Source organism: Rhizophagus irregularis, chromosome 14 (assembly GCF_026210795.1).
Source record: "Rhizophagus irregularis chromosome 14, complete sequence".
Taxonomy (NCBI): domain Eukaryota; kingdom Fungi; phylum Glomeromycota; class Glomeromycetes; order Glomerales; family Glomeraceae; genus Rhizophagus; species Rhizophagus irregularis.
The window spans coordinates 4,204,815-4,230,221 of NC_089442.1; the positions used below are offsets into that span (position 1 = coordinate 4,204,815).

At 29.1% G+C, this 25,407-nt stretch overlaps 4 protein-coding genes across 4 annotated transcripts; 2 read left to right on the plus strand and 2 right to left on the minus strand.

Moving 5' to 3' along the window:
- Positions 1 to 5,052: 5,052 nt before the first annotated feature.
- On the minus strand, positions 5,053 to 5,673 carry OCT59_006607 (uncharacterized protein; the record flags this gene model as incomplete). Its single annotated transcript, XM_066141371.1, has 1 exon — positions 5,053 to 5,673. The coding sequence occupies one exon, from the start codon at positions 5,671 to 5,673 to the stop codon at positions 5,053 to 5,055; it is 621 nt and encodes a 206-aa protein (XP_065998162.1).
- A 1,013-nt stretch (positions 5,674 to 6,686) lies between these two features.
- Positions 6,687 to 7,238, plus strand: OCT59_006608 (uncharacterized protein; the record flags this gene model as incomplete). The annotated part of the gene is made up of 2 exons (XM_025332660.1): positions 6,687 to 6,876; positions 6,976 to 7,238. The coding sequence occupies 2 exons, from the start codon at positions 6,687 to 6,689 to the stop codon at positions 7,236 to 7,238; spliced, it is 453 nt and encodes a 150-aa protein (XP_025169070.1).
- A 335-nt stretch (positions 7,239 to 7,573) lies between these two features.
- On the plus strand, positions 7,574 to 8,680 carry OCT59_006609 (uncharacterized protein; the record flags this gene model as incomplete). Its single annotated transcript, XM_066141372.1, has 4 exons — positions 7,574 to 7,603; positions 7,912 to 8,040; positions 8,229 to 8,484; positions 8,562 to 8,680. 4 exons carry the CDS (start codon positions 7,574 to 7,576, stop codon positions 8,678 to 8,680), a joined length of 534 nt encoding a protein of 177 aa, XP_065998163.1.
- A 9,903-nt stretch (positions 8,681 to 18,583) lies between these two features.
- On the minus strand, positions 18,584 to 19,128 carry OCT59_006610 (uncharacterized protein; the record flags this gene model as incomplete). The annotated part of the gene is made up of 2 exons (XM_066141373.1): positions 18,584 to 18,757; positions 18,988 to 19,128. 2 exons carry the CDS (start codon positions 19,126 to 19,128, stop codon positions 18,584 to 18,586), a joined length of 315 nt encoding a protein of 104 aa, XP_065998164.1.
- Positions 19,129 to 25,407: the final 6,279 nt, after the last annotated feature.

Below are 25,407 nucleotides of genomic sequence, written 5' to 3' on the forward strand. Positions count from 1 at the left end.
GATCATTGGATCCGATGAATAACAGATTATCAGATCAATGATCTTTTTTTTTATAAAAAAATAAAAAAAAAAGTTTATTTTTTATTAACCTTCCCACAGAACTAACAGAATGTTGGGGGATTTTTTAAATAATGGACGTTAGTATCATTTACTAACGTTCCATTTTCTTTTTTTTTTATTGTAGGAACCTTCAAGACGCTTCGAAACTAACGAAACATCTCTAAGGTAAATAAAGTTAAGCGGGGGAATTTTTTTTTAAATAATGTTACGTTAGGCATTTACTAACGTTCCATTTTCTTTTTTTTATTGTAGGACCTCAAAACGCTTCAAAACTGACGAAACGTCCTGAAAGGTAAATAAAGAAGGGAAAGGGTGAATTTTTAAATAATGGACGTTAGTGTCATTTACTAACAGTCCAATTCTTTTTTTTTTATTGTAGGACTCTCAAGACGCTTCGAAACTGACGAAACGTCTTGGAAGGTAAATAAAGAAGGAGGGGAGTATATTATTTTTAAATTATGAACGTTAGTATCATTTACTAATGTTCCATTTTCTTTTTTTTTATTATAAGACCCTCAAGACGCTTCGGAACTGATGAAACGCCTGGAAGGTAAATAAAGAAGGGCGTGATTTTTTTAAATTAGGAACATTAGTAGGCATTACTAACGTTCCATTTTCAAATTTTTTTTAGGAACGATCCCGGACTTCAATATGAATTTTGGATCAGTAAGTTTCGAAAGTTTACTTAAACTTTCAAAACTTTTAATATTTTTTTTAAAAAAATAATAATTTAATTTAATTTTCTTTGTTTTTTAGGTACATTGGCTCCGATCTTTGAACTTGGACTTTAGATCGGTAATGGCAAGTTTCGAAGAGCTTAGCTTCAAAACTTTTTTTTTTCTTTGTTTTTTAGGTACTACCGGTTCCCTTGGATATGGATCAGTAACGGTAAATTTCAAAAAGTTTCGTTTTGAAACTTTTTTTAATATTTAAAAAAAATATTTAATTTTTTTTCTGTTTTTTTTGGCACTATCAGCTATTGGTTCCGATCTTTAGAATTGGATCGGTAACGGTAAGTTTTGAAAAGTTTCGTTTTAGAACCTAAAAAATATTTATTTTTTTTTCTGTTTTTTTAGGTACCATTGTCTCCGATCTTAGACTTGGATTTGGATCAGTGAGTTTTGAAAAGTTTCATTTCGAAACTTTTTTTACCAGATCCTAGAAAAGTTTCAAAAGTATAAGAATATGATAATATTCACAGGTCGAAGGGGCACCATTGTCCAAAATTCAAAAAATGCAAATTCCCCATTTTTCTGGAAAATGGTGGGAAATTGTGGAAAATGCTACATTACGCTGAGCAATTTTTTGGAATAGCATTGTTACAACATTGTCCGATTTAGCAAATCTTATGAAATTTTGGGAAAATACTACATTACACCTCAAATGTAACATTTCGTAACATTGTTATAACATTGTTAATTAAATCAAATTTTGCTTTTTTTTTGTCAAATGGTGCATTTTTATGAAAATTCTGCATTTTGCCACCAATGTAATATCATTGTAACAACATTTCATAACATTGTTATAACATTGTCAATTAAAATCAAATTTTGCTTTTTTTTTGTCAAATATTCCGATTTTCTGCCAAATGGTACATTTTTTATGAAAATTCCACATTTTGCCACCAATGTAATATCATTGTAACAACATTTCATAACATTGTTATAATATTGTCAATTAAAATCAAATTTTGCTTTTTTTTTTGTCAAATATTCCGATTTTCTGCCAAATAGTACAGTCAAACCTTGATATAACGAACCCTCGATATAGTGAATTTTTCAGACAACTATAATAAATTTCCCCTTGCTATAACGAATTAACCAATCAAATCTCTTAAAATCTTCACTATAGCCCTATAGCGAAGTTGAGGTCTGGAACCTAGGGTTCGTTATAACAAGGGTTGACTGTACATTTTTTATGAAAATTCCGCATTTTTTAGCAAATTTCATGCAAATTTCATGTTTTTTTGGTCAAATGTTACATTTTTCGTTAGAATGTTATTTTTTTTCAACACTTTTTTTGCAAAATGTACATTTGTTGACATTTTCTAGAAAGATGTAACATTTTATCGAAAAATTAGATCATTTACTAAAAAAATGCGACATTATTTACTGAATATTGAATAATTTGATATAATAATCAGATAATTTCGCAAAAAAAAAAAAATTATTTATTATGGTAAATTTAAATGTGAAATCTTCTATTTAACGGTAAAATGGCCAAGTATTCAGTACGTTTGTATTTAAATTTTGCTGGAACAAATCTATCTAATATGTGATGAACCGGAATTATACTATCAACCGAAGAATTAAAAAACTCCTTTTTCCAAAGTTCCGGATCATTCGTAAAATCATCAGAATCTTCGCTAGAAAAAAAAAATCTGATGTTTGCGGTCGCAGCGGGTTTATACCAATTCACAAAAGCCAAATAATGTTCCGTCAGACCATTCGGAAGATGAACTGTATGTTTGAAATAGAATTGTACCTGGCCGGGATATGTGTCTATATCATTTCCACGTTGTTCTATAAAACGTGCTAAAATATAAGAGCTTCTAATATACCTTTTGGATAATATTGACCCAAAATATTCTGCACCGATGCGCAATCTGCCATATTGTGTGATATTTCCAGTTACAGCAATGTAATTTTTGGTTGATGAAGAAGGATCTAACCGTGGTCGGCTAAAATTATATTCTTCATAAGCGTGATTGTAGTAATCAACTAGTAAATCCAAAATATCATCCGGTAATATGACATTCAATTTTATCGGACTTAAAAGTTCTCCAGGATATTCCTCCGTTCCTGTTGCCCCGCCAGAAACCAGCTTTTCAGATATGTCTAAAAATGCCTGTAATTCCTCACTTTCGAGAGATTCATTTTCGTTATCGTCAGTTGTATCATCATTTAAATCAAGTATTTGAAAAATGGCCTGATGATTTAGAGCCAATGTATTGAATCTTCGTTCAATTTAAGAACTCTGCATCATAAATCGCATAATTTCCGGTTCAATTTTTCGTCTACTATTAGGTAAACTCCCTGTATAATTGTAAAATCGTAAGTAATAATTCTGAATAATTTGAATAATATTATTGTAAATATCAACCAAGAATTCCATTCATCCTTTCAAAGGAGAAACACCAAAATGAGTAAAGAGGACCGTAATCTTTACAACATTTGTTCAAGTGTAATGAAAGATGTAAATTTGGTGTTATTGAAACTTCTCCGTAATTCGTTTCGATAAGTTTCAAAATTTCAATTAAATGTTCATGCGCGTCATCTAAATTTTTGATTGTAACAATCCTTCGGACTAATATAGAACAAGCTTGGCTGAAATGTACTAAGATTTTCCGGTCTTCTTGGTCCAAAAATCCCAAAGAACGACTCTGGCATAAATCAGGAAAAAATTTTTCCATTCGTTAGCCGTTAAATTGGAAAATCCTTCCCCAATATCTATTTTATGAGGAATTCGACTGATTTCTGATGGTGGATAAATATTGTTCATGTTTTTTTGAATTTTCGTCAGATCATCCATATTTATTTTACCATGTCCTAACCAAAGCCATTTTACGATAAATGATGCAATTCCTATAAATAAATTATGCATCTGGTCCACAGGTAAAAATCGTATCAGATCGAAATAAGACAAACGGAGCATTTCTGACCATCTCGCGTGATATTGCTTCGTATGTCTTTTTCTAGCTTCGTTGCTTTTACATTTTCTCCATTCCAAAGCCATTTCTTGATGACTATTCGCGCTTTTAGCAACAAACCATTCGTCAATATCATCCATGCCACTAAAATTTCTATTTCTTGCAACCTTTAAGCATCTGTGACAGCTTACATTGGCTGAATAATGGCCACATAATTTTCTAGCAGCTGGTATATCGCAGCAACAAGCAATTACTGCGCATTTTATCAATTTTCCGGATAAATGTTCAGAAGTTCTGTCTAATCCCACTCCTTCCCAAAAAGTTTGAAATCGATCAACAATTGGCGCCAAGTAATGATTTATCTGATGTAGGCTTGGTTCATTAGGGCCTGGCATTAATCCTAAAATGAGCATATTTTCGGGTTTAAAGCGCAATTCTCTTGGGAGATTGCAAATAGCTCCATATATAGCACCAGAACTATGAATTGTCCTTTCAAATGGCTGAAACCAATCGACGTTAATCATAATACCCAAATGATCATCCGCATGTTCTTTATTAAAAAATCTTTGTTCGTCAGATTCATCATCCACTATTATTCCATCACTATTTGAGAAATTCTTCCAAATTTCACCATCATATACATCACATAAGACTCGGTCGTTGACGCTTCTATCGGCCCATAATTTAAGATTTTTTTCAAAGTTTAGCCTTTGATACATTTGTAAAAGTTGCTCTTTTATACTGGGCATCGGATAAATTAATAATGGCGCATTAACAACTTTACCATCGTCTAGTTTTTTTTGTTTTGATAATGGAGCATTGCATTGTCGAAGTGAACAATGATTTGGAAATTGTACATGACCACATTTTTTTATTGCTTTGTATTGTTGGATTGTGTGTTGTTTAACATCATCTATATTATGTAATTTGTGACATGAAGGACATACGGAAAATTTGACAAATTGATGCTTCAATCCTAATTTCTTTCTTGCAGTATACAACGAAGTAGGAAAATCTTTAAAACGATCGTAATTAAAATTTGTTAAAATATGTTTGATGAATTTAATTAATGTATCGATTGCGGTATCTGCTAGTCGAAACCTAGTTTGATACCTCTAAGGTTGCTTGCCGAAACCTAGGGGTTTAGGCAAGATGGCGTTTCGCCGAAAAGCGAAATTCTGCCGAAACTATATTAAAGTTATATTAAAAAACTGGCGAAACTTTGGAGAAAGGCGAAACTGCCAAAACTTATTATAAATGCCGAAACTGCTGAAACTCTGCTGAAACTATAATAAATCTATAGTAAAATTTTGATGAAACTAATCGTAGGATTTTGAAGAGGTTTAGACAAGCAACCTTAAATACCTCAAAACAAACACAATTATCCAATCTTCAATATTTTGCAGATTTTCATTAATATTGTTTGGAAAATCATAATTCGGTGGAGAGTAATCTTCAAAAATGTTGGTTTCTTCGCCATCATCATCCCCATCATCCCCATTATCGCTATCATCCCCATCATCGTTATTATCCCCATCATCCCCATCATTGTTATCATCGCTATCATTCCCATTATCGTTATCATCGCTATCATCCCCATCATCGCTATCGCCATAATTATCAGTTTCTTCGTTACTGTCATTGTTATCATCACTGTCATTTATATTTTGCATTTGAGTGTCACGCTCCAAATAAGTATTATACCTGCTTCGTTTTCTCCTTTTCGAAGAAAATGTTGACAAATTTTCTGATGATGATGTGCTTTCTTGAGGGTTGATAGAGATTTCTTCATTAACGAATGACGATCTAATACTCATTGGGTCATTTGAAGTAGTTGCATCATCAAGACTTAGACTCATTGAATGTTTTTGTTTGGTTCTTGGATCAACATACTTTCTGTTGCATTTATTACAATAACATTTTTCTTTAGTTCTTGTTTTAACGCGTCTTTCATTAACATTCATCATTTTTTCAAATTTTGATTTAATTTTACAAAATGTGAATTTAACCAAAATACCAGCATTTCGCTGTAATAAATAATCAGACGATACATTTTTATTTTTTTCGAACATCAATATATCAATTGTATATACATTTTTATTTTTTTCGAGCTTCAATACATCAATTGTATATTTTTTTCGAACATCAATACATCAATTGTAGATCAATACATAATCGAAAGTGAATATGTTACATTTTAACAGATCTACAATAAAATTTAACTTTCAGTATACTCCTTGTTTAACTTTTTATAGCCAAATTATTCTTAATTATATACTTAAATATATCAGCGATAACAATAAATTTAACTTTCAGTATACTCCTCGTAACCTTGTTTGACTAAATTTATATATTAAATTCCAAATTATTCTTAATTATATTCTTAATATACTTAGCGATTGGCTAACTAATTCCAAACACACGTCAAATGATCAAAAATAGGCAAAAAAAATGGCGCAAATCGCATAAACTATTCGCAAATTTGTATAAACTATTTACAAATAGTATAGGTTAATTCGTAAATAGCCAAAAACAGCCAAAAATAGCCAAAAATAGCCAAAAATAGCCACTGCTTTTCGCGCCATTTTTTTTGCCGATTTTTAGCATTTCGACCTGTAAAAATTAGCGATGACCAAAATAGAACAATTCAAATCATTTAACTATTTAACTATTTTCCAAAATCAGCGATGACCAAAATAGAACAATTCAAAAATTATTTAATTATTTCAAACAATTATGCGAAGAAAACATTTAATTGGAATAAATATATAAAGAGTGATTTTTTTTTTACAATACAAACGTTGATTTTGCAATTTTTGTTCCTTTACATTAAAATCGTCTTTACAATTTTCAAATTATTTTATTTTTGTTCCTTTCTAATTTTTTTTTTACTCAACTCTTTTTTTACTTTACGTTTCTTCAATTTTACATTCGTTCCTTCCACATTTCTAGCTTTTACTTCATTTCTTTTCTGATAATGACCAAAAAAAGAAGTTTGTTAACGCGTCGTACTCGTACACTACATTCTCCTTTATCCATCGACGCTTCTCATGATGGACAGGGCATTCAGACAGTTCGCTCTTTATCACACTTAAATTCAGCCAAATCCATCGACCAAATACACAATCGTAATCGATTAAATAGGTCATCAAGTCTGGATACTGAAGGTATAATTTACGTTTTGGCGGATAATTTGGCAGATCATTCGAAATTTTGATTAAATAGCAAACTTAATTTAAAAATTACTATTTTTTTTGTACATTAAGAACGTATTTCACGACTTGAACGGGGAATGTCGTCAATTCAAGAACAAATGTCTACTGGGTTCAGGCAAATAACGAGAATGCTGGAGCGTTCTCTGAACTCACAAGAACGTTCACGACAAAATCGACAAATAGAATATATTCAGGTTGATGATGATGATGACGAAGATGAACTTGATAAACAAGACAATGAGGAATATATCCCTGAAAAAGATCTACATTCGTTGCAAGAGACAGCACAAAAACAATATAATAAGAAGCATTGAAAAGAAATAAAAGTTTGTTTTGGTATATTTTTATTATTTATATGACGTTTAAACTCATTAATTTTATCAATTTTCATTTTATAGAACGAAATTAAAATTCTAATTCGTAGCGCAAAAATCGATGAAATTCCCATCGATTATACGAAGAAGTTCGGCGAGATTGCACCACAATTGGAAAAGGATCTGATTCCCCGTATTTAATCACTTCTTGAATAACATGGTATTTGTGCAACATTAAGTATAGTTCGGGATGTGTTCTCGGATTTGCATAAAAATGGCCGACGTAAATGGAAAGAAAGCCAGCTTAACGAGGCAGAAATAAAACAAAAAAAATAATGAGCCATATAATCAACCGTTTATCAGAAGTAAGGGCAGTGACATTTATTACATAATATCTATTTACTATAAGCCCATACTCCCCCACCCCCATGTAATATGAAAAATCTTACGTTACACTTATATGTTATATGACCTTTAAATACCCTCCCACCCCCTAAAATATTACGTAATAAATGTCACTGCCCTAAGTTAATCAAGTTCCAAATTTTTAGGTAATATTGAAAATTACTAATAGTTATTTTAATTTAAGAAACGGGAACGAAGGATGAAGAGCGCATTAGCCATGAAGAATCACCCCGATTATTGAAAATCTTTTAAAAAACGCGGTATCAAGGATATTAATGAAATATTAAACAAGAACGAATACCACTCTCCTGAAGAGAGTGATCCGGAGAATGATCCAAACGCATCCACAGACTGCAAAAACCTTTTTGTTTACAAATTATCATGGAGATCTGATGAAGTAAGTCAGACAATTCATTTTGTTTATGCGCAGTGACACTAAAATGTCTTTATCAATACGTGATTGGTGCTTCTGGTTTCGCCAAATCTTGACATATCAATTTCCTTGCATGCTTTCGAATTTTGGAAAAATGCCAAACCTCAAAAACAACAGAAGTTTATCTATTTCTAATACACGTTTATTTTTAGTTAACGAACCTTCTACATTCAATTGACGAGTACGTGGAAAAATATTTTCCAGAAAATAAGAGAGTACGTCCTCGTATCCTTAAAGATGAATTTTGGAAAAATAAGAAAGTACCACCAAATTTAAATTGGTGGACACTTAAAGACGGAAAGCGAGAATCTCCCTCAGTCCATAAATCTATTGACGAAGAATCAGATGATGAGTCGGAATCGGAGAGCGAAGAGGAGGAACAAAGTCAACAAAGTCAACCAAGTTATGGTAATTGTGTATTACCGTTCTCTTTTTTTTTTTATAGAACGGAATTTTTAGAAAATTTTTAAAATTTTTCTTTTAAGATCTCAACGTCGATAAATTAGATATAAATGCTGAATCTGATAAAGAAGAAGAGGGTGAGGATGAGGTAAACGAGCTGGAGCAAGAGGAAACGTCATTATCACAGACATCGGGACGATGATCAAACAAACAATCTAAACAATCCTCCAAAACCCCACCATTACCACTGCAAAAACCCCCATCATCACAGAAAACTTCTCAACAAACACGATCATCAAAAAGAATTTCAAAAAATAAAAAATCCACAAACAAAAACAACGAAGCACTTGATGAATTGCAGGAAGTTATTGACAACATGCGTGATCAATCGAAAAAAACAAATAAAAAATCATCATCCAAACCATCGTCTGAAAGAATCAGAACATATTCATGATAATGTTCCTCACAGAACCTCAAAAGAAAAAGAAAAAGAACAATAAGGGTGTAGGAAGAATATGTAGGGATATTAATGGATTATATAATAAATATCAAAATATATGTAATATTTTTGACAATTTTTATTTCAAATTTGGTAAATTTGGCGTCATTACTAAAAATTTACCTAAATTCAGCACAATTTGCATTACGTTTGCATAAAATTACTAAAAATTTAACTAAATTCACCACAATTTGCATTACGTTTGCATAAAATTACTAAAAATTTGCCTAAAATTCACCACAATTTGCATTACGTTTACATAACATTACTAAAAATTTAACTAAATTCACCATAATTTGCACTTCGTTTACATAACATTTCTAAAAATTTAACTAAATTCACCACAATTTGCATTACATTTGCATAACATTACTAAAAATTTAACTAAATTCACCACAATTTGCACTTTGTTTACATAACATTACTAAAAATTTAACTAAATTCACCACAATTTGCACATCGTTTACATAACATTTCTAAAAATTTAACTAAATTCACTACAACTTGCATTACGTTTGCATAAAATTACTAAAAATTTAACTAAATTCACCACAATTTGCATTACGTTTACATAACATTACTAAAAATTTAACTAAATTCACCACAATTTGCACTTCGTTTACATAACATTACTAAAAATTTGACTAAATTCACCACAATTTGCATTACATTTGCATAAAATTACTAAAAATTTGCCTAAAATTCACCACAATTTGCACTTCGTTTGCATAAAATTACTAAAAATTTAACTAAATTCACCACAATTTGCACTTCGTTTGCATATCATTACTAAAGATTTGCCTAAAATTTTCCACAATTTAATGATAATTTACTGAAAAATTTCTCAACATTTGAATTAGGAATTCTGTAGGAATTCCGCCATTTTGACAAAATTTGCCAAATTGTAAGACCTCCATTATCCCAAAATTGTAACACAATTTACCCCAATTTACCGGGATAATTCTCAATTTTCCAGAAAAATTCCAGGCAAATTTTGCGACAATGACATCTGTTCGACCTGTGATTATTAGTATCATAATTTATATATGGAATTATTAAATAATGTACTGATTTTTGTAATTTAATATTTTAATGTAAATTCTAAATAATTTTAAATAAAAATACATTGTTATAAATTAATCGAAAAGTAATCAATCAGTATACTGACATTTAATCAAAAAGTTATCAATCAGTATACTGATATGCCAAATAGTAAATATCTTATTGGTAACTATTAATACCTGATTGCTTTCTATTGAATATCCCGATTGGTACTCGAGTATCCTCCTTTTGTGCCATCTTTTGGCAGCAATCAGATTTACTGATTGATGAAAATTTTTAAAAAAATAGGGACCAATCGGATGGAATTCGGTCACCTGATTGGTCCCCAATTTGACATCGTTCGACTAGTGACAGATATTGCTTCCTTTCCAATTTGCTCTACTATTTTCGGATATGTAAAATTATATGCTTGATATATAATTGCCTTTATGGTTTTTGCTTCTGGTACTAAAAATGCAGGATCTAATTCATTGCAAAAAATACGAAATGATGGGTTATTAACAACTGAAAAAGGTTGTAAATCATCAATAATCCAATTAACCAAAAATTGACAAAATGTATTTTGCCGTTTTTCTGGATGTTTTTCAATTACATCAAGCTTTTGTTGTTTATCCTACAAAATTAACAAAAAAGAAATTATATTATATTACTATTTGAATATTAAAATACTTTACTGATTTAACTATAAACTATACCATACCGCAGGTTGTTTTCCATCTTTAGTTATTTTATGAACAGACCATAAATGACTAATTCCATTACCCATTGAACTATCATGTTTAAGTTTCACATTACATTTTTTTTCCTTTTCCCCTTCCACTTGACATATTATAATTAATTCATCTTTATCATTAAACCCTTCGATAAAATACTTCCATATTCAGCTAGTTTTTTTTCTTGAAATTTTTTGTTTCTTTTTTACTGGTTGAATAGAATCTTCATAAGGTGGTATATTTGGAGAAAGAGCAGTAAGAAAGGGTGTAATACTACTTTGTTATGTCATTTTGAATATAAACGTATGAAGATAGTGTGTTACAAGTTGTCTATTAACATGAAACTAAAACAAAAATGACAATAAATTTCAAGTTTTTGACGCGTTATATCTGTAATACATGCTTCTTCACATGATTTCGGTCAATGGTCATTAGACATTAGTAGCACGATTAGCATTAAATTGGATATTCGCTAACTTAAATGGATATCTGTTATAGTTAACGGTTATATCTGGATAACCCGTTTAGATTAAATCCAAATCTGGATAACTGTAAAATTCAAAACTTTTTATCTGGATACTTGATTTTTAACGGATATCCACTATTACAATCAGATATGCTAAACCCGAATACAAACACTACTATTAACAACCCCTTATATGATCATGTATCATTTAATTTTGTTAATGTCAAAATGGCCACTGATTTAGAAGTTTCATCTATTCTTGGCAAACAAAAAAGTAAGAGAGGAAAGCCGTTAAATTCAATAAGGAAAGATATCAATAAAAGAGAATCTGTTGGCTCAGGTAAATTTTCTGCATTTTGCAAGTATTGTAAAATAACTTGGAAGCGTGGTGAAGTCTCAAAACTTGAAAAATATCTTTCCAACCACTGCAAAAATGCCTCAGCAACAATTGTGAGAAAATATATGTCAAAAATATTGGAATGGCAAGATAAAGTGACTAAAAAAGAAAACTTTCAAGTGGTCAACAATATATGGACAATTATCACGATTCAACAGACCTTTTTGATACAAGAATTACATGAATTAACCGTGCATTAATTAAATTTTTTGTTTCATGCGGAATATTATTTCGTATAGTTAAGCACCCTTTTTTTATAAATTTTATAAAAGAGCTCAATGGTGGGTATGATCCGCCAACAAGAGAAATGTTAGCAAGTCAAATGCTAGAATGGGAACTAACACAAGTGAATAATAAAGTGAAAACAGAAATTGAGAGTGAAACTAATTTAACAATAGGTTTATGGCAATATAATTTATTTTTATTTTATTTCACTATCATAATTTTTTTTTATTTATTTAGCTTTTGATGATCGCTAAACCTCACACACTCACCAATTTGGAATTTTATTGTAATGATGCCATCAAAAAAAGAATATCTATATTAACTATCTGATTTATCAGAATGTTCACATACTGCAGAATATTTATCATCAGTTATCAAAAAGATAATTGTTGATATTGGGGTTGATCAAATATCGGCCGTAGTCTCTGATAATGCTTCAAATGTTAGAAAAGCATTCAAGATAAGTTTCCAATTATCGAAAATGTTAGGTGCATCACGCATTGTATAAATTTGATAGTATGCGATATTGTAAAAGAAGAATTTGGAGATCATTTGTTACGCCGAATCAATATCTTGACTTCTTTTTTTCAAAAATTCACATCAAGAAAATTCAAAATTAACTCAGTTAATCAAAGAAAAGGGGATTGTTGGCGGTAAGTTGAAATCATATTGCAAAATGCGTTGAACTACGGCAAGTGAATCAGTTAATTCAGTAATTAACTTGGAACAAATCCTTATGGAAATTGTTGCCAATAATGGTAACTTATTAGCAAATGATAGTATTGCTCAAATTATTCAATCACGAAATTTTTTTCAGACTTACAAATCCTTGCATTTGTACTGGAACTATTAAGGAAAGCTGTATTAGCTCTAGCTACACTTGCGGATTGTTTTCTTAGTTTGGCTAGACTTGCAGCTGTATTGAATAAGTTACCAAAATTATTTAATTCCTGTTTTTGTAGCCATTGTGTTAAAGTTATTAATGAACGTTTTAATAAGTTCGATGATAATAAATATATCACATGTTTTTTTTTAAATTCCCATTTCAGAAGTGCAGCATTAAAAAAAGTTTTTCTTAAAAAAATTATAAAATGTGTTGCTGCAATCGGTAAAAGACTTGGATTCAATCTTTACAAAATTGATATTTTACTCAGTCAGTTACGAATAGAGTTCCGAATGGGTCAGGTCAAGTCAGGTTAATTGATAAATCTGACCTGAAATTTTTTTTCAGGTCAGGTCAGGTCAGGTTATATCAGGTTGTCTGTTTGACCTGACCTGACCTGAAACCTAAAAAATTTCAGGACTATTTTTATTAAAGTATTGAAAAAAAACGGTACAAAACTTTTTTTTTTAATATAATATTATGAAAAAAAATGTTTTTGCAACGTTTTTTATTAAAATATTGAAAAAAATATTGCAAAACGTTTTTTTAATATAACATTATGAAAAAAATGTTTTCGCAACATTATTATTGAAATATAAAAAAAAAAACGTTACGAAACATTTTTTTAATATAATATTATGAAAAAACATTTTCGTAACGTTTTTTTTCGAAATATTGCGATTCAACATTTTTATATTAAAATCATATAAAAAAGTGAATCCCAATACTGCAATTCACTTTTTTTTATATAGAATTAATATAAAAAAAGTGAGTTGCGGTATTGCGATTCACTTTTTTATATAGATTCTATATAAAAAAAGTGAGTTGCGATATTGCGATCCACTCAATTGGTGAAAGTTGATTGCTACAGATCCAAAACCTGAATTATTGCCATCACTTACTTTCAATATGTCCAAATTCAGCTACATGCGCACGTGGATTCTCAACCTTAAGGTGACTTTTGAGAGACGTTTAAACCTCAAATTGGCAACATTAGCACAGGTCGAAATGCTAAAAATTGGCAAAAAAAATGGCGCGAAAAGCAGTGGCTATTTTTGGCTATTTTTGGCTATTTTTGGCTGTTTTTGGCTATTTACGAATTAACCTATACTATTTGTAAATAGTTTATACAAATTTGCGAATAGTTTATGCGATTTGCACCATTTTTTTTGCCTATTTTTGATCATTTGACGTGTGTAGAATTGATGTATAAGTTAATTACCTATTGAAAATCTAATTCCAAAACAGAACTTGGTTATTATAGAGTCGATTAAAAGAAAAATGTACGTCTTAGTAATGACGAAATAAATATTCATATAGCGGAGACTTTCAAAGAAACGGACGAGGATGATAATGATGATCTTACTCTTACTCATAAATCTACTGGTAGTGAAAAAATTCCAAAAGACAATTGTTATATTTTAATCGAACCTGTATGGATCAACAAATTTATTGATTTATCACACGATTTAATAATTAAAGATATTAATGTTTTAAAGGATCTCTTAGACGATTTTGATGAGAATATGAACAATGACAACGCAGGTCGAAAAGTGAAAAATCAGGCGTCAATCGATCACCAATCGGTCGCCAATCAGGCTCTATGATTGGTGACTGATTGGTGACTTATGTTTTCGGACATGCCTTCTGAACTTTAAGTAAGTAATGATGCTGGTAGTAGTGAAGATGATAATAAAAATGGGAAAGGCTATTATAATTATAATGTAGATGATTTATTATATAGTACTGATGAAGAGGAGGAAAACTAATAATTAATTTTCACGTTTAAGGTTGCTGGAGAAACTAGGAAGTTTTGGCAAGTTGGCGAAATGCTAAAATAGCGAAACTTTACCAAAACTATATGAAAGTCTTATTAAAAAATTAGCGAAACTCTGAAAAAAAGTGAAATTTAACAAAACTTATTATAAATGCTGAAACTGCTAAAACTTTGCCAAAACTATAATAAAACTATAGTAAAATCTTGGAGAAACTAATCGTAGAATTTTGGAGAGGTTTGCAGTCACAAGCAGTTTAATAATAATAATTATAATAACAATAACAATAACAATTATAACAATTATAATAATAATAATAATAATAATAATAATTAAGGTTGCTTGTCTAAACCTCTTCAAAATCCTACGATTAGTTTCGTCAAAATTTTACTATAGATTTATTATAGTTTCGGCAGAGTTTTGGCAGTTTCGGCATTTATAATAAGTTTTGGCAGTTTCGCATTTCTCCAAAGTTTCGCCAGTTTTTTAATATAACTTTAATATAGTTTTGGCAGAATTTCGCTTTTCGGCAAAACGCCATCTTGCCTAAACCCCTAGATTTCAGCAAGCAACCTTAATAATAATTATAAAGTTTTGCCAATGAATTAATATATTAAATATATTATGTATATCTTAAATCCACCACGAACGTCGTGAGAACGAGTATCATGAAGAGTTATATTATTGATCAATAGACAACAGGAGTTGGTAAAAATGCTGCATAGTGCTGAAAGGTCCATTCCTATAAAAAAAGAGAAAAAAAAAACGTTAATAACACTCTTATATTAAAGCATAAAACTCTTCCCCCTTCCTTTATAATTACCACTTTAGAATGTCTAGCAAACAAGTCCAAGCAGCTGCAAATCTAATAATAAAGTATATTTAGTATTGAACCAAGAAATAAACAAAAGTAAAAGAAAAATAAACTTGCCGTTAATTCCATGTTTAAGAAAGTCTACATACAATACAGGGCCTATCACATATATAAATATTAACGTCAAAACTATATGTTATGGAGGGCCGAGAACTCTATAATGCCGAGATCACTAAGCGCAAAACTATGAGTCTTGCAGAGTAGAATCGCCAAACTAAAAGAACTAAAAGAAACAAATTCCATATTCGATAAGTATCTTTCAAGAATTTTGTTTTATAGCTTTTTTTTATGTATTTTTTTAATTACCCATTTCTTTAAACAGAAAAAAATTTTTGATAAATTATTTATTTTAAAAAAAAATGTTTAATTTAAAAAATGTTGATTAAACTTTTTTTCGTTAATGGCTGATCATCTATCCATATGGTATAATTAATTTAAAATGGTAAAAATTTCTTATTAATTGCCAAAACTATAGTAAATCATTATAAGAAATGATGCTGAAACGCTGAAACAGTTTTGGCAGTTTTGGCAATTTTGGCAGTTTCGGCATTTTAAGATAGTTTGCGAAACTAGTTTCGGCAGTTTCACATACGCCTTCTTGCCGAAACTCCCTAGTTTTGGCAAGTAATCTTAACTCTCTGTGACGTTAAAAAGCTATTAACAAAAGACATGAAAGTGAATCCAAATATTATCAACTAATTACAGTTGAAATTTCTCATTTATCATTCCAGTTTTTTTCTAATATTGACGTAATTCTTATCCATTTCTTAACACCACTTGTATTGTCATGGCAAAGATTTCAGATTTCTCAGTCATTTACTTATGAAGATCAATTGGTAACATCATTTATTGAGGTAATAAATCATTTCACAAATCATGTGTTTAAGTTAGATATAAAAATATTAATATTTACTTTATTTGTTATATATTATATAGGATTTGAAATCTAATACCACCAGTACTGATTTTGTAGAGAATTTAATTGACAAACCCCAAGTAACATTACAATTACTTCTAAGTGGTATTGAACTTGAGAATATTATTGAAATATGAAGAATACGTCATATAGGTGGATTATCATAACGTAAAAATTTAGTGGCACTGTTATCTGATAGAACTCACTGTACTTACATGGAAACAGTTACAAAAGGCATTATCTGTCACCATTTCTGAAGGGTAATGTTATATTCAAATTCAGCAAAATTTCATATTAACATGATATCTGCTAGATAGTACAAAGATAATATAACTAATTTAAATTGCAGTTTTGAAAATTCACCACCATCTCAAAATAACTTTACACTTTAAAGTTTGCGTTATTTTCAAGGAGTAAAACATATTCAACCTAATGAAATTATGTGCCAAAATAATTCCAAAGAAATCGATTTGAAGTTGCATTTTCTACAGCAAAAACTGCTATAAATGTTGCTTTAAAAATAAAAACTGATGAAGAATTAATTAAGATACTAAAAGATTTTATTGCAGCCAAATATGAAAAACAATCAGAAAGAAATGATTATACTAATAATAATTTAGAAGTGAATAATTATATAGAAGATCAATTGACACAAGATACTAGCAATATAATTATTCCTTACAACACTTAATTGGGCAGATTACTAATCCTAATGTTACTAAAATATGAGATGCTCCCTTAAAGAAAAGATTAAAGAGCGCTATGGAATTATCAAAAAAATAGGTCCCAATATAAGAAAACCTGAATGATTCAAATTATCAAGTGGCAAAGAGTCAACGCAGGTGTCTGTTATGTGGAAAATCTGGTCATTATCAGAAAAAGTATCTAAATGCTAGGAATGGAAAATATAGAGGTATTATACTATACTTCCATAGTTTTATACCAGAATGCACTCTTTATTTGATTTTTTATTGTACTAATAATTACTTTAATTAATATGAGAGCAGCGTAGATTTTTATGTATTGTAACTCTATATTAGAAAATTATAATCAGAGAGAAGAACGACAGATATTTTTGATGTAATTATTAATGTAATTCAAATACTAATAAAAATATTATTTAGTTGTTATAAACAAGGTTTATTAATGTAAATTATATAATACATATGTTATTTATTAGAGTAAATTTATTCATCGCACGTGCGATGCATCGCCACTTTCCTTTTTTGTAAATTATTTATGTTGATCAACCTGCTTATACATCGCCACCCCCCTTAAAATGGCAATGATAAACATAAAAATTTGCATCGCACGTGCGATAAATAAATTATTTCTATTTATTATATTAAAAAATAAATTAATTTTTTTTTGAAACGTAAAATTTGATGTCACATGACCAGATGATTTTCACCTGGGGTGAATGTTAAATTTATCCCTTTAATTTATTATATCTTTAAATTTTATATTACTATATATTATTAGTATAGGATTAATTTTACATTCACCTCCGGTGAATTTCACCTTGATCTGCAATGCATTAAAATTTTAAATTTACCCGGTGAAATTCACCAGGTGATTTCATATTACACAAACGCGTAGCGCATATTTTGTTTTTTGCTTTCTTGTAGTATTATTTCCAAAATGGCTGGAACTTCTTTAAGGTAAGATTTTTTTTATTTTCTTATTACTTTGCTAGTTTAATGTTCTTTTTCTCTTATGCTAACTTGTTAACTTGTTTTTCAGAAAACAATTTCAAATAACTTCAAGAGGTTTAAAGTAAGACTCACTTTTATTGCTAGTATTTTGCTATTTTATTGTTTTCTTTATTGAAAATAATACTAACAGTTTCTTTTATTTTCTATCATCACTTTATTCCCTTTTCATTTTCTATATCCATTTCACTCCCTTTTCATTTATTTGCTATTATTTTTTTCGCTCCTTTTGTTTTTTATTATTTCATTATTCCCTTCGCCTCCATTTTATTTTTCTATCATTCCCTTTGCTCCCATTTTGTTTTTAATTATCCTTTTCATTTATCATCATCCCTTTCGCTCCCATATCATTTTTCATCACTCCATATCGCTCCATATCATTTTTCATCACTCCATATTGCTGATTGCTCCATATCGTTTTTCATCACTCCATATCATTCCATATCGTTTTTCATCACGCCATATCGCTCCATATCATTCTATATACTCCATATCATTTTTCATCACTCCATATTGCCCCATATCATTTTTCATTGCTCCATATTGCTCCATATCATTTTTCATCACTCCATATTGTTCCATATCATTTTTCATCACCCATATCATTTTTCATCATTCCATATCGCTCCATATCATTTTTTTCATCACTCCATATTGCTCCATATCGTTTTTCATCACGCCATATCTTCCCATATCGTTCCATATTGTTTTTCATCACTCCATATCGCTCTATATCATCTTTCATCACTCCATATCGCTCCATATCGTTCCATATCATTTTTCATCACGCCATATCGCTCCATATCATTCTATATACTCCATATCATTTTTCATCACTCCATATTGCTCCATATCATTTTTCATCACTCCATATCGCTCCATATCGTTCCATATCATTTTTCATCACTCCATATCGTTCCATATCGTTCTATATCGCTCCATATCACTCCATATCACTCCATATCATTCCATATTATTTTTCATCACTCCATATCGCTCCATGTCATCTTTCATCATTCCATATCGCTCCATATCGGTTTTCATCATTTCATATCGCTCCATATCATTTTCCATCATCTCCATATCGTTTTTCATTACTCCATTTCGTTTTGCAACATTCCATTTCATTTTTGTCATTTCATTTCATTTACATCATCCCATTTCACTCCCATTTTGTTTTTCATCATCCCTTTACTCCAATTTCATTTTTCACATTGTCTTTTTAATTTCATCATCCACTTCATCCCTTTTTTACATATTCATTTCTTTTCCGTCATAAAATTATTAATTGTTAACTGAATTATAAAGGATTATATATCTTATGCATTACTATAGGGTTTAAATTAATAAAAAACTTAGATTAAATGGTTAGTGGATGGGTGTAATAGTTTAATTAAAGTTATATATATTCTTGTAATTTAAAAAGAAACTTTTCGTTAATAAAACTTTATAAGTTCATGCTAAATGGTCAATAGAAAAACTTTTTACACGTTTTTATTCAAACATAAAAATTTGAAGTTACGTAATTACCGATCTTAGCAAAATTTTAATATAATAATAAATATCACGTGATATGGTGAAATTCACCTCCCGGAGTCCTCCGGTGAATTTAACCTCCAGTGAGCGTTAAAATGATCCATTAGTATATATAATTTATTCTCAATTTTTAATAATTAATTTTTTTATTTTTAATGCAAAATATAAATTAACTAGTAGTTTTTTTTACTTTTGATTTTATGATTTTATTTTTAATTTTAAATTTATTTCAATTTATTTATTTTCATTTATTTATTTATTTATTTTTTATTTAACCGCCAATTTCTTTTTTTAGAAATTTGTGTAATGTTTAAACCATCACTTTATATCATATTCTCAAACTTTCAAAAATTACTAAGTATTATTTGAACTTAGAATTTTTTTAATGAAAAAATCATATTTATTACCTTATTCGTCATATAGTTAATTTCGGTTAAGTTCTGTAATTCCAGTCAAATTATACAATACAGTCAAACCTCTATATACCAATATTGCTATTTTAGGAAAAAAGCATTGGTATTAGTGTTCAGTTCTGAATTGTTAGTGATTTAATCAGATCCAACCATAATTAAGATGTAAAATCCGGATTGACATTTGCTAAAGAATTTTTTATCTGATTTCTAAATCAGGTCAAAACTGGTTTAACTGTTACATTAACGATTATTTAACAGATAGATAACGGATAGATAATGGTTTGCAAATATAAAAATTTATTTAAAATTAAGATAAATTTAAAAATGTAAATTTAAATTTCAAATTCCTTTATTATAATAAAATTTTAAAATTTCAAACATTAAAAGTCAAGGATGAATTGTATTAAAATTGGACGCATTTCTCTTTAAAAACATAATCTTTTTGAATAATTTTAGTTTCATTCTCGTTCTTTTATTTGTTAGTAAATTCCCAGCATCTAAAAAAAGACACTCACTGGCAGTTGAAGTTGCGGAAACTGCTAAGTATTTTTAAGCAAGAATACTTAGGATGTGAAAATTCTTTTTTTTTTCATTTCACCATGCAAGAGAATTTGATTCTATAGAAATTTCGGGCAGCTTAAGATATTCTTCAATCTCATTAACAACCACTGTATTAGGTTTGAAAAGCTGTGCCATCAGAGTCTTCCTTTTTTTTTGAAGTTTTTGATTGAGTTGACGAATTAGTTATGCTAGGACAACTAGGTTGGCAATTTTTCCTTTCTTTTTCAAATAATTTTTGTAATTGATGTTTTGTATCAATTCTCTAAGTTTCAGGAGCAAAATCAAGTTTTTTAAATCTAGAATCAAGTATAGAAAGTATTAGGTTTCAGTGGTAAGGGTCAGATAATACTTTATTATATTTTTATAAAGTTTTGATTTAACTAAATTTAACAATCCAAATGTATTAAGTGGTTCATTAATTTTACTCTTTAGTGTTGAATCCTGCTCTTCTTCTTCTACATCATTACTTTCAAATGCATCATCTTTTTCATCGGAATCTTGATTATATGATAAACCAGTTGTTACTGTTTTAATAATCTCCATTAACATTAGTACACATATACTATTTGTAACATATTTATTCCCTACTAAGTCTTCTGTCACTTCAGCAAATGATAATAGTACTTCTATTAAATCAGCAATGAGATTCCATTCATCATCAGTAATCATTATCTGGTTTAATCGTTTTGCATCTTTTTTTGAATCCAAATCTGAATTACATGATAAAGTATTTAATAAAATTTTGATCTATCCTTTTAAATATAGTAAGTAGCTGGAGTTCCATTATGTAGATACATCATTAATTAATTGGAGATATTTAGCCGTATCTTTCACATTCTAATATTGTAGTAAAGTGTAAAGAAAATTAAATAAATTATTAAATTAGTTATATTGTAAATATAGATTAAAGATTTATCAAAAAAAAATAATAATAATAATAAAAATACTACAATTATTTCTTTTTCTCTTTCATTTAGATTTTCATCATTTACTGAATTCACATTCAAATATTTTTTTGGATGTCTTCTAAACATTCAGATTAAGGTTGCTGGAGAAACTAGGGGATTTTGGCAAGTTGGCGAAATGCCAAAATGGTGAAAAGCGAAACCTGATGAAATCTATTATAAATGCCAAAACTGCCGAAACCTTGCCAAAACTATAATAAAACTATAGTAAAATTTTGGAGAAACTAATCATAGAATTTTGGAGAGGTTTAGGCAGGCAACCTTAGTTCAGATTATTTTGGACGCATGAAAAATTCGATTAGCTGTTTTACTTGCACAATTAGAACTTTAGCTGGAACTAATACTTTTTCAACTATAAGTTGAATAGTATACGCACTAAATCTTTGCCAACTAATATTTTTTATATTTGCAATTGCTCTTTTTATATTTGCAGTATTATCTGTTGTGATTGTAAAAACTTTATCATATAAATTCCATTCTTTCAATATTTCTTTCAAACTTTCTGTAATATGTTGAGCAGTATAAGAATATTTCACATAATTGACTGTTAAAGTAATTTCGTTGAGGTTAAATTTCATATCAATGTAAGAATAAGTTACACCAATATATCCTTGTCCAATTATTGATACACTTTTTGCATTTACCTTAAGTTTTTCAATTAATGTTGGCAATATGAAATTATAGGCACCATAAATAACCTTTTTAATGCCTTTTTCATCTGGCATTATAAAATCTGGATCCAATTCACTAATATATCGGCAGAATGCAGGACTTTGAACAATGTATAATAGCTGAAGATCTTCAATAATCCAATTAGTTAAGAATTGACAAAGTTCACGTTAGTGACCTTCTTTGTATTTGTGAACTCGAACAATAGAAAAGCCAGCTCGTAAGCTTTTAAGCTAAGCTAAGCCAAGCCAAACTAAGCTGCAGTTATCGCTTAGCTTGGTGCTGGCTTAGCTCGATTTATTAAAAATTAAAACTAAAGTTTCAAAACGTGATAACTTCGCCAATATTGCTCCAAATTTAATGAATTTACTACCATTCGATTCCTCTTGATGAGACGAATCTAATTGTAGTAAAATCATTAAATTTGGAGCAATATTGGCGAAGTTATCACATTTTGAAATTTCAGTTATAATAAATTTTATATGATTTTGAAAATGAGCTAGCTTGTAAGCTTTTGGAACAAGCCAAGCTGAGCCAAGCTGAGCTAGCCCTTAGCTCAGCTCAAGCTGGCTCATATAGAGCTTTATTGTTTGGTTCTGTATAGTAAAATAGTAATTTATTAAGGGTAGGGTCTTTTTGTTGACTCTGTAGTTAACTTAGTGATCAACTTGTATAACATTTTAAAAATAGTATTTCATGTGATGATCAACAATAATAGCCAATAAAATCAATCAATTTCACGTGACAATTTTTTAAGAAATATTTCGCACGAAAGAAAAATCAAAGAAAAAATTGAAAAAAACTTCAGAAATTTTCACAGTTTCACTAATTTGTCGTCTATAATGATTATAATTATTTTATTTTGTAAGATAAATTACAAAAAATAAAATATTACAATAAAAATTAATATTTAAGTACTCTCAGTAAATGATTTTTGATTCTTTATCCAAAAAATAAATAAATTACTTTTTAATAACAATAACCCACTCCTTGATAACTTCAATGCAATATGCTTATTCATAATTACTATGTATAATCTATCCATAATGAAAAAAAGTAATAATTAGAAAACTACTAGAAATCTAAAAATAGAACAATATAGAACTATAAATTTAAGGAATAGTTTATAGTAAACTTTCAAAAAATCTGTCTTACCATTATATTATTATATAAGTGAATTTGTAGATAAAGAAGCTGGTTTAAGTTTGGTAAGAAAATAGCACAAACTGACTGAGTTAACGTAAGTAATGAGTAGAGTTCCGAATGGGTCAGATCAGGTCAGGTTAATTGATAAACCTGACCTGAAATTTTTTTTCAGGTCAGGTCAGGTCAGGTTATATCAGGTTGTCTGTTTGACCTGACCTGACCTGAAACCTGAAAAATTTCAGGACTATTTTTATTAAAGTATTGAAAAAAAATGGTACAAAACTTTTTTTTTTAATATAATATTATGAAAAAAAACGTTTTTTGCAACGTTTTTTATTAAAATATTGAAAAAAATATTGCAAAACGTTTTTTTTTAATATAACATTATGAAAAAAATGTTTTCGCAATGTTATTATTGAAATATTAAAAAAAAAATGTTACGAAACATTTTTTTAATATAATATTATGAAAAAAACGTTTTCGCAACATTTTTTCTTGAAATATTGCGATTCAACATTTTTATATTAAAATCATATAAAAAAAGTGAATCCCAATACTGCAATTCACTTTTTTTTATATAGAATTAATATAAAAAATGAATCGCAATATTTCAACTCACTTTTATTATATAAAATCAATATAAAAAAGTGAATCGCAATATCGCAACTCACTTTTATTATATAAAATCAATATAAAAAAGTGAATCGCAATATCGCAACTCACTTTTATTATATAAAATCAATATAAAAAAGTGAATCGCAATACCGCAACTCACTTTTATTATATAAAATCAATATAAAAAAAGTGAATCGCAATACTGCAACTCACTTTTATTATATAGTAGAATCAATAGTTTCAGGTCAACAGGTTAATCGTTAAGGTCGAGGTCTTAAATGCCCATGCACCTGATTTTTCAAAAATCTCGTACGACTGAATTTCAAGTCGATCGAGTCAGGTTACCTGAATTTGGCTGACCTGTTCGGAGCTCTAGTAATGAGCAACTTTAAGGTATAATGAGCAACTTGCAACTGAACTCTTGACAAGTAAAACTTTTTGAAAATAAAGCATATACTAAAAAAACTAATTAAACCAGGTATAACAACTTTTTAAAAATATGGAAATAAAAAATTTAAACAATAATAATATGTTTCTTTAGTGGCTTGGCTTTGTCACACTTTTTTTTAATTGATAAAATTGACTTAGGTCATGATTAACATTATATTGCATATGTGTAACCATATGATCAAAATACCCTACCCTTAAGTACTGTACTTTTAATTTAATATTCACAAAAAATGAAGGAAAAATTAAGAATAAATTAATGAAAAATACTGACATTATTTATTTTGCCTTTCTTTGCTATTTCATAATCATTTAATAAGTGGTTTATACTTTATAGCTAAGGTTGCTTGCCGAAACCTAAGGGGTTTAGGCAAGATGGCGTTTTGCCAAAAAGCGAAATTCTGCCAAAACTATATTAAAGTTATATTAAAAAACTGGCGAAACTTTGGAGAAAGGCGAAACTGCTGAAACTTATTATAAATGCCGAAACTGCTGAAACTCTGCTGAAACTATAATAAATCTATAGTAAAATTTTGATGAAACTAATCGTAGGATTTTGAAGAAGTTTAAACAAGCAACCTTATTTATAGCATTTCCAGTTGAACCGTCATTAATATAAAGGGTTCCACATTTATTTCCATTAAGATCAATAACTTTACATCTTTTAAGTGGTTTTCCTTTATTACTTGTTTTTTCTTTAATGTCTACATCTTCAAAATATTTCCATGTCCAACTTCTCTTTTTTCGATTGCTTATTGCTTTTATTTCTTTCATCTTTGGCTGTTCTCTAGGGTGAGGTTGATCCTGTCCTATTTAAAGTTGCCTGCCAAAACTCTACAGGCCATTGTCGAAATGTTGAAACTAAAATGCCGAAATGCTGAAATAGTTTTGACATGTCGAAATTGTCAAAACCTAAAAATATTATGTTTCACATATATAGTTGTTTCCGAAATTCAATTGGCAAATCCGAAATCTGAAATTACGAAATCGTAATTGATTACGTATTCTGAAATTCTGAAATTTGCATAATAGTGCAAAATTGCGAATATCTCGGG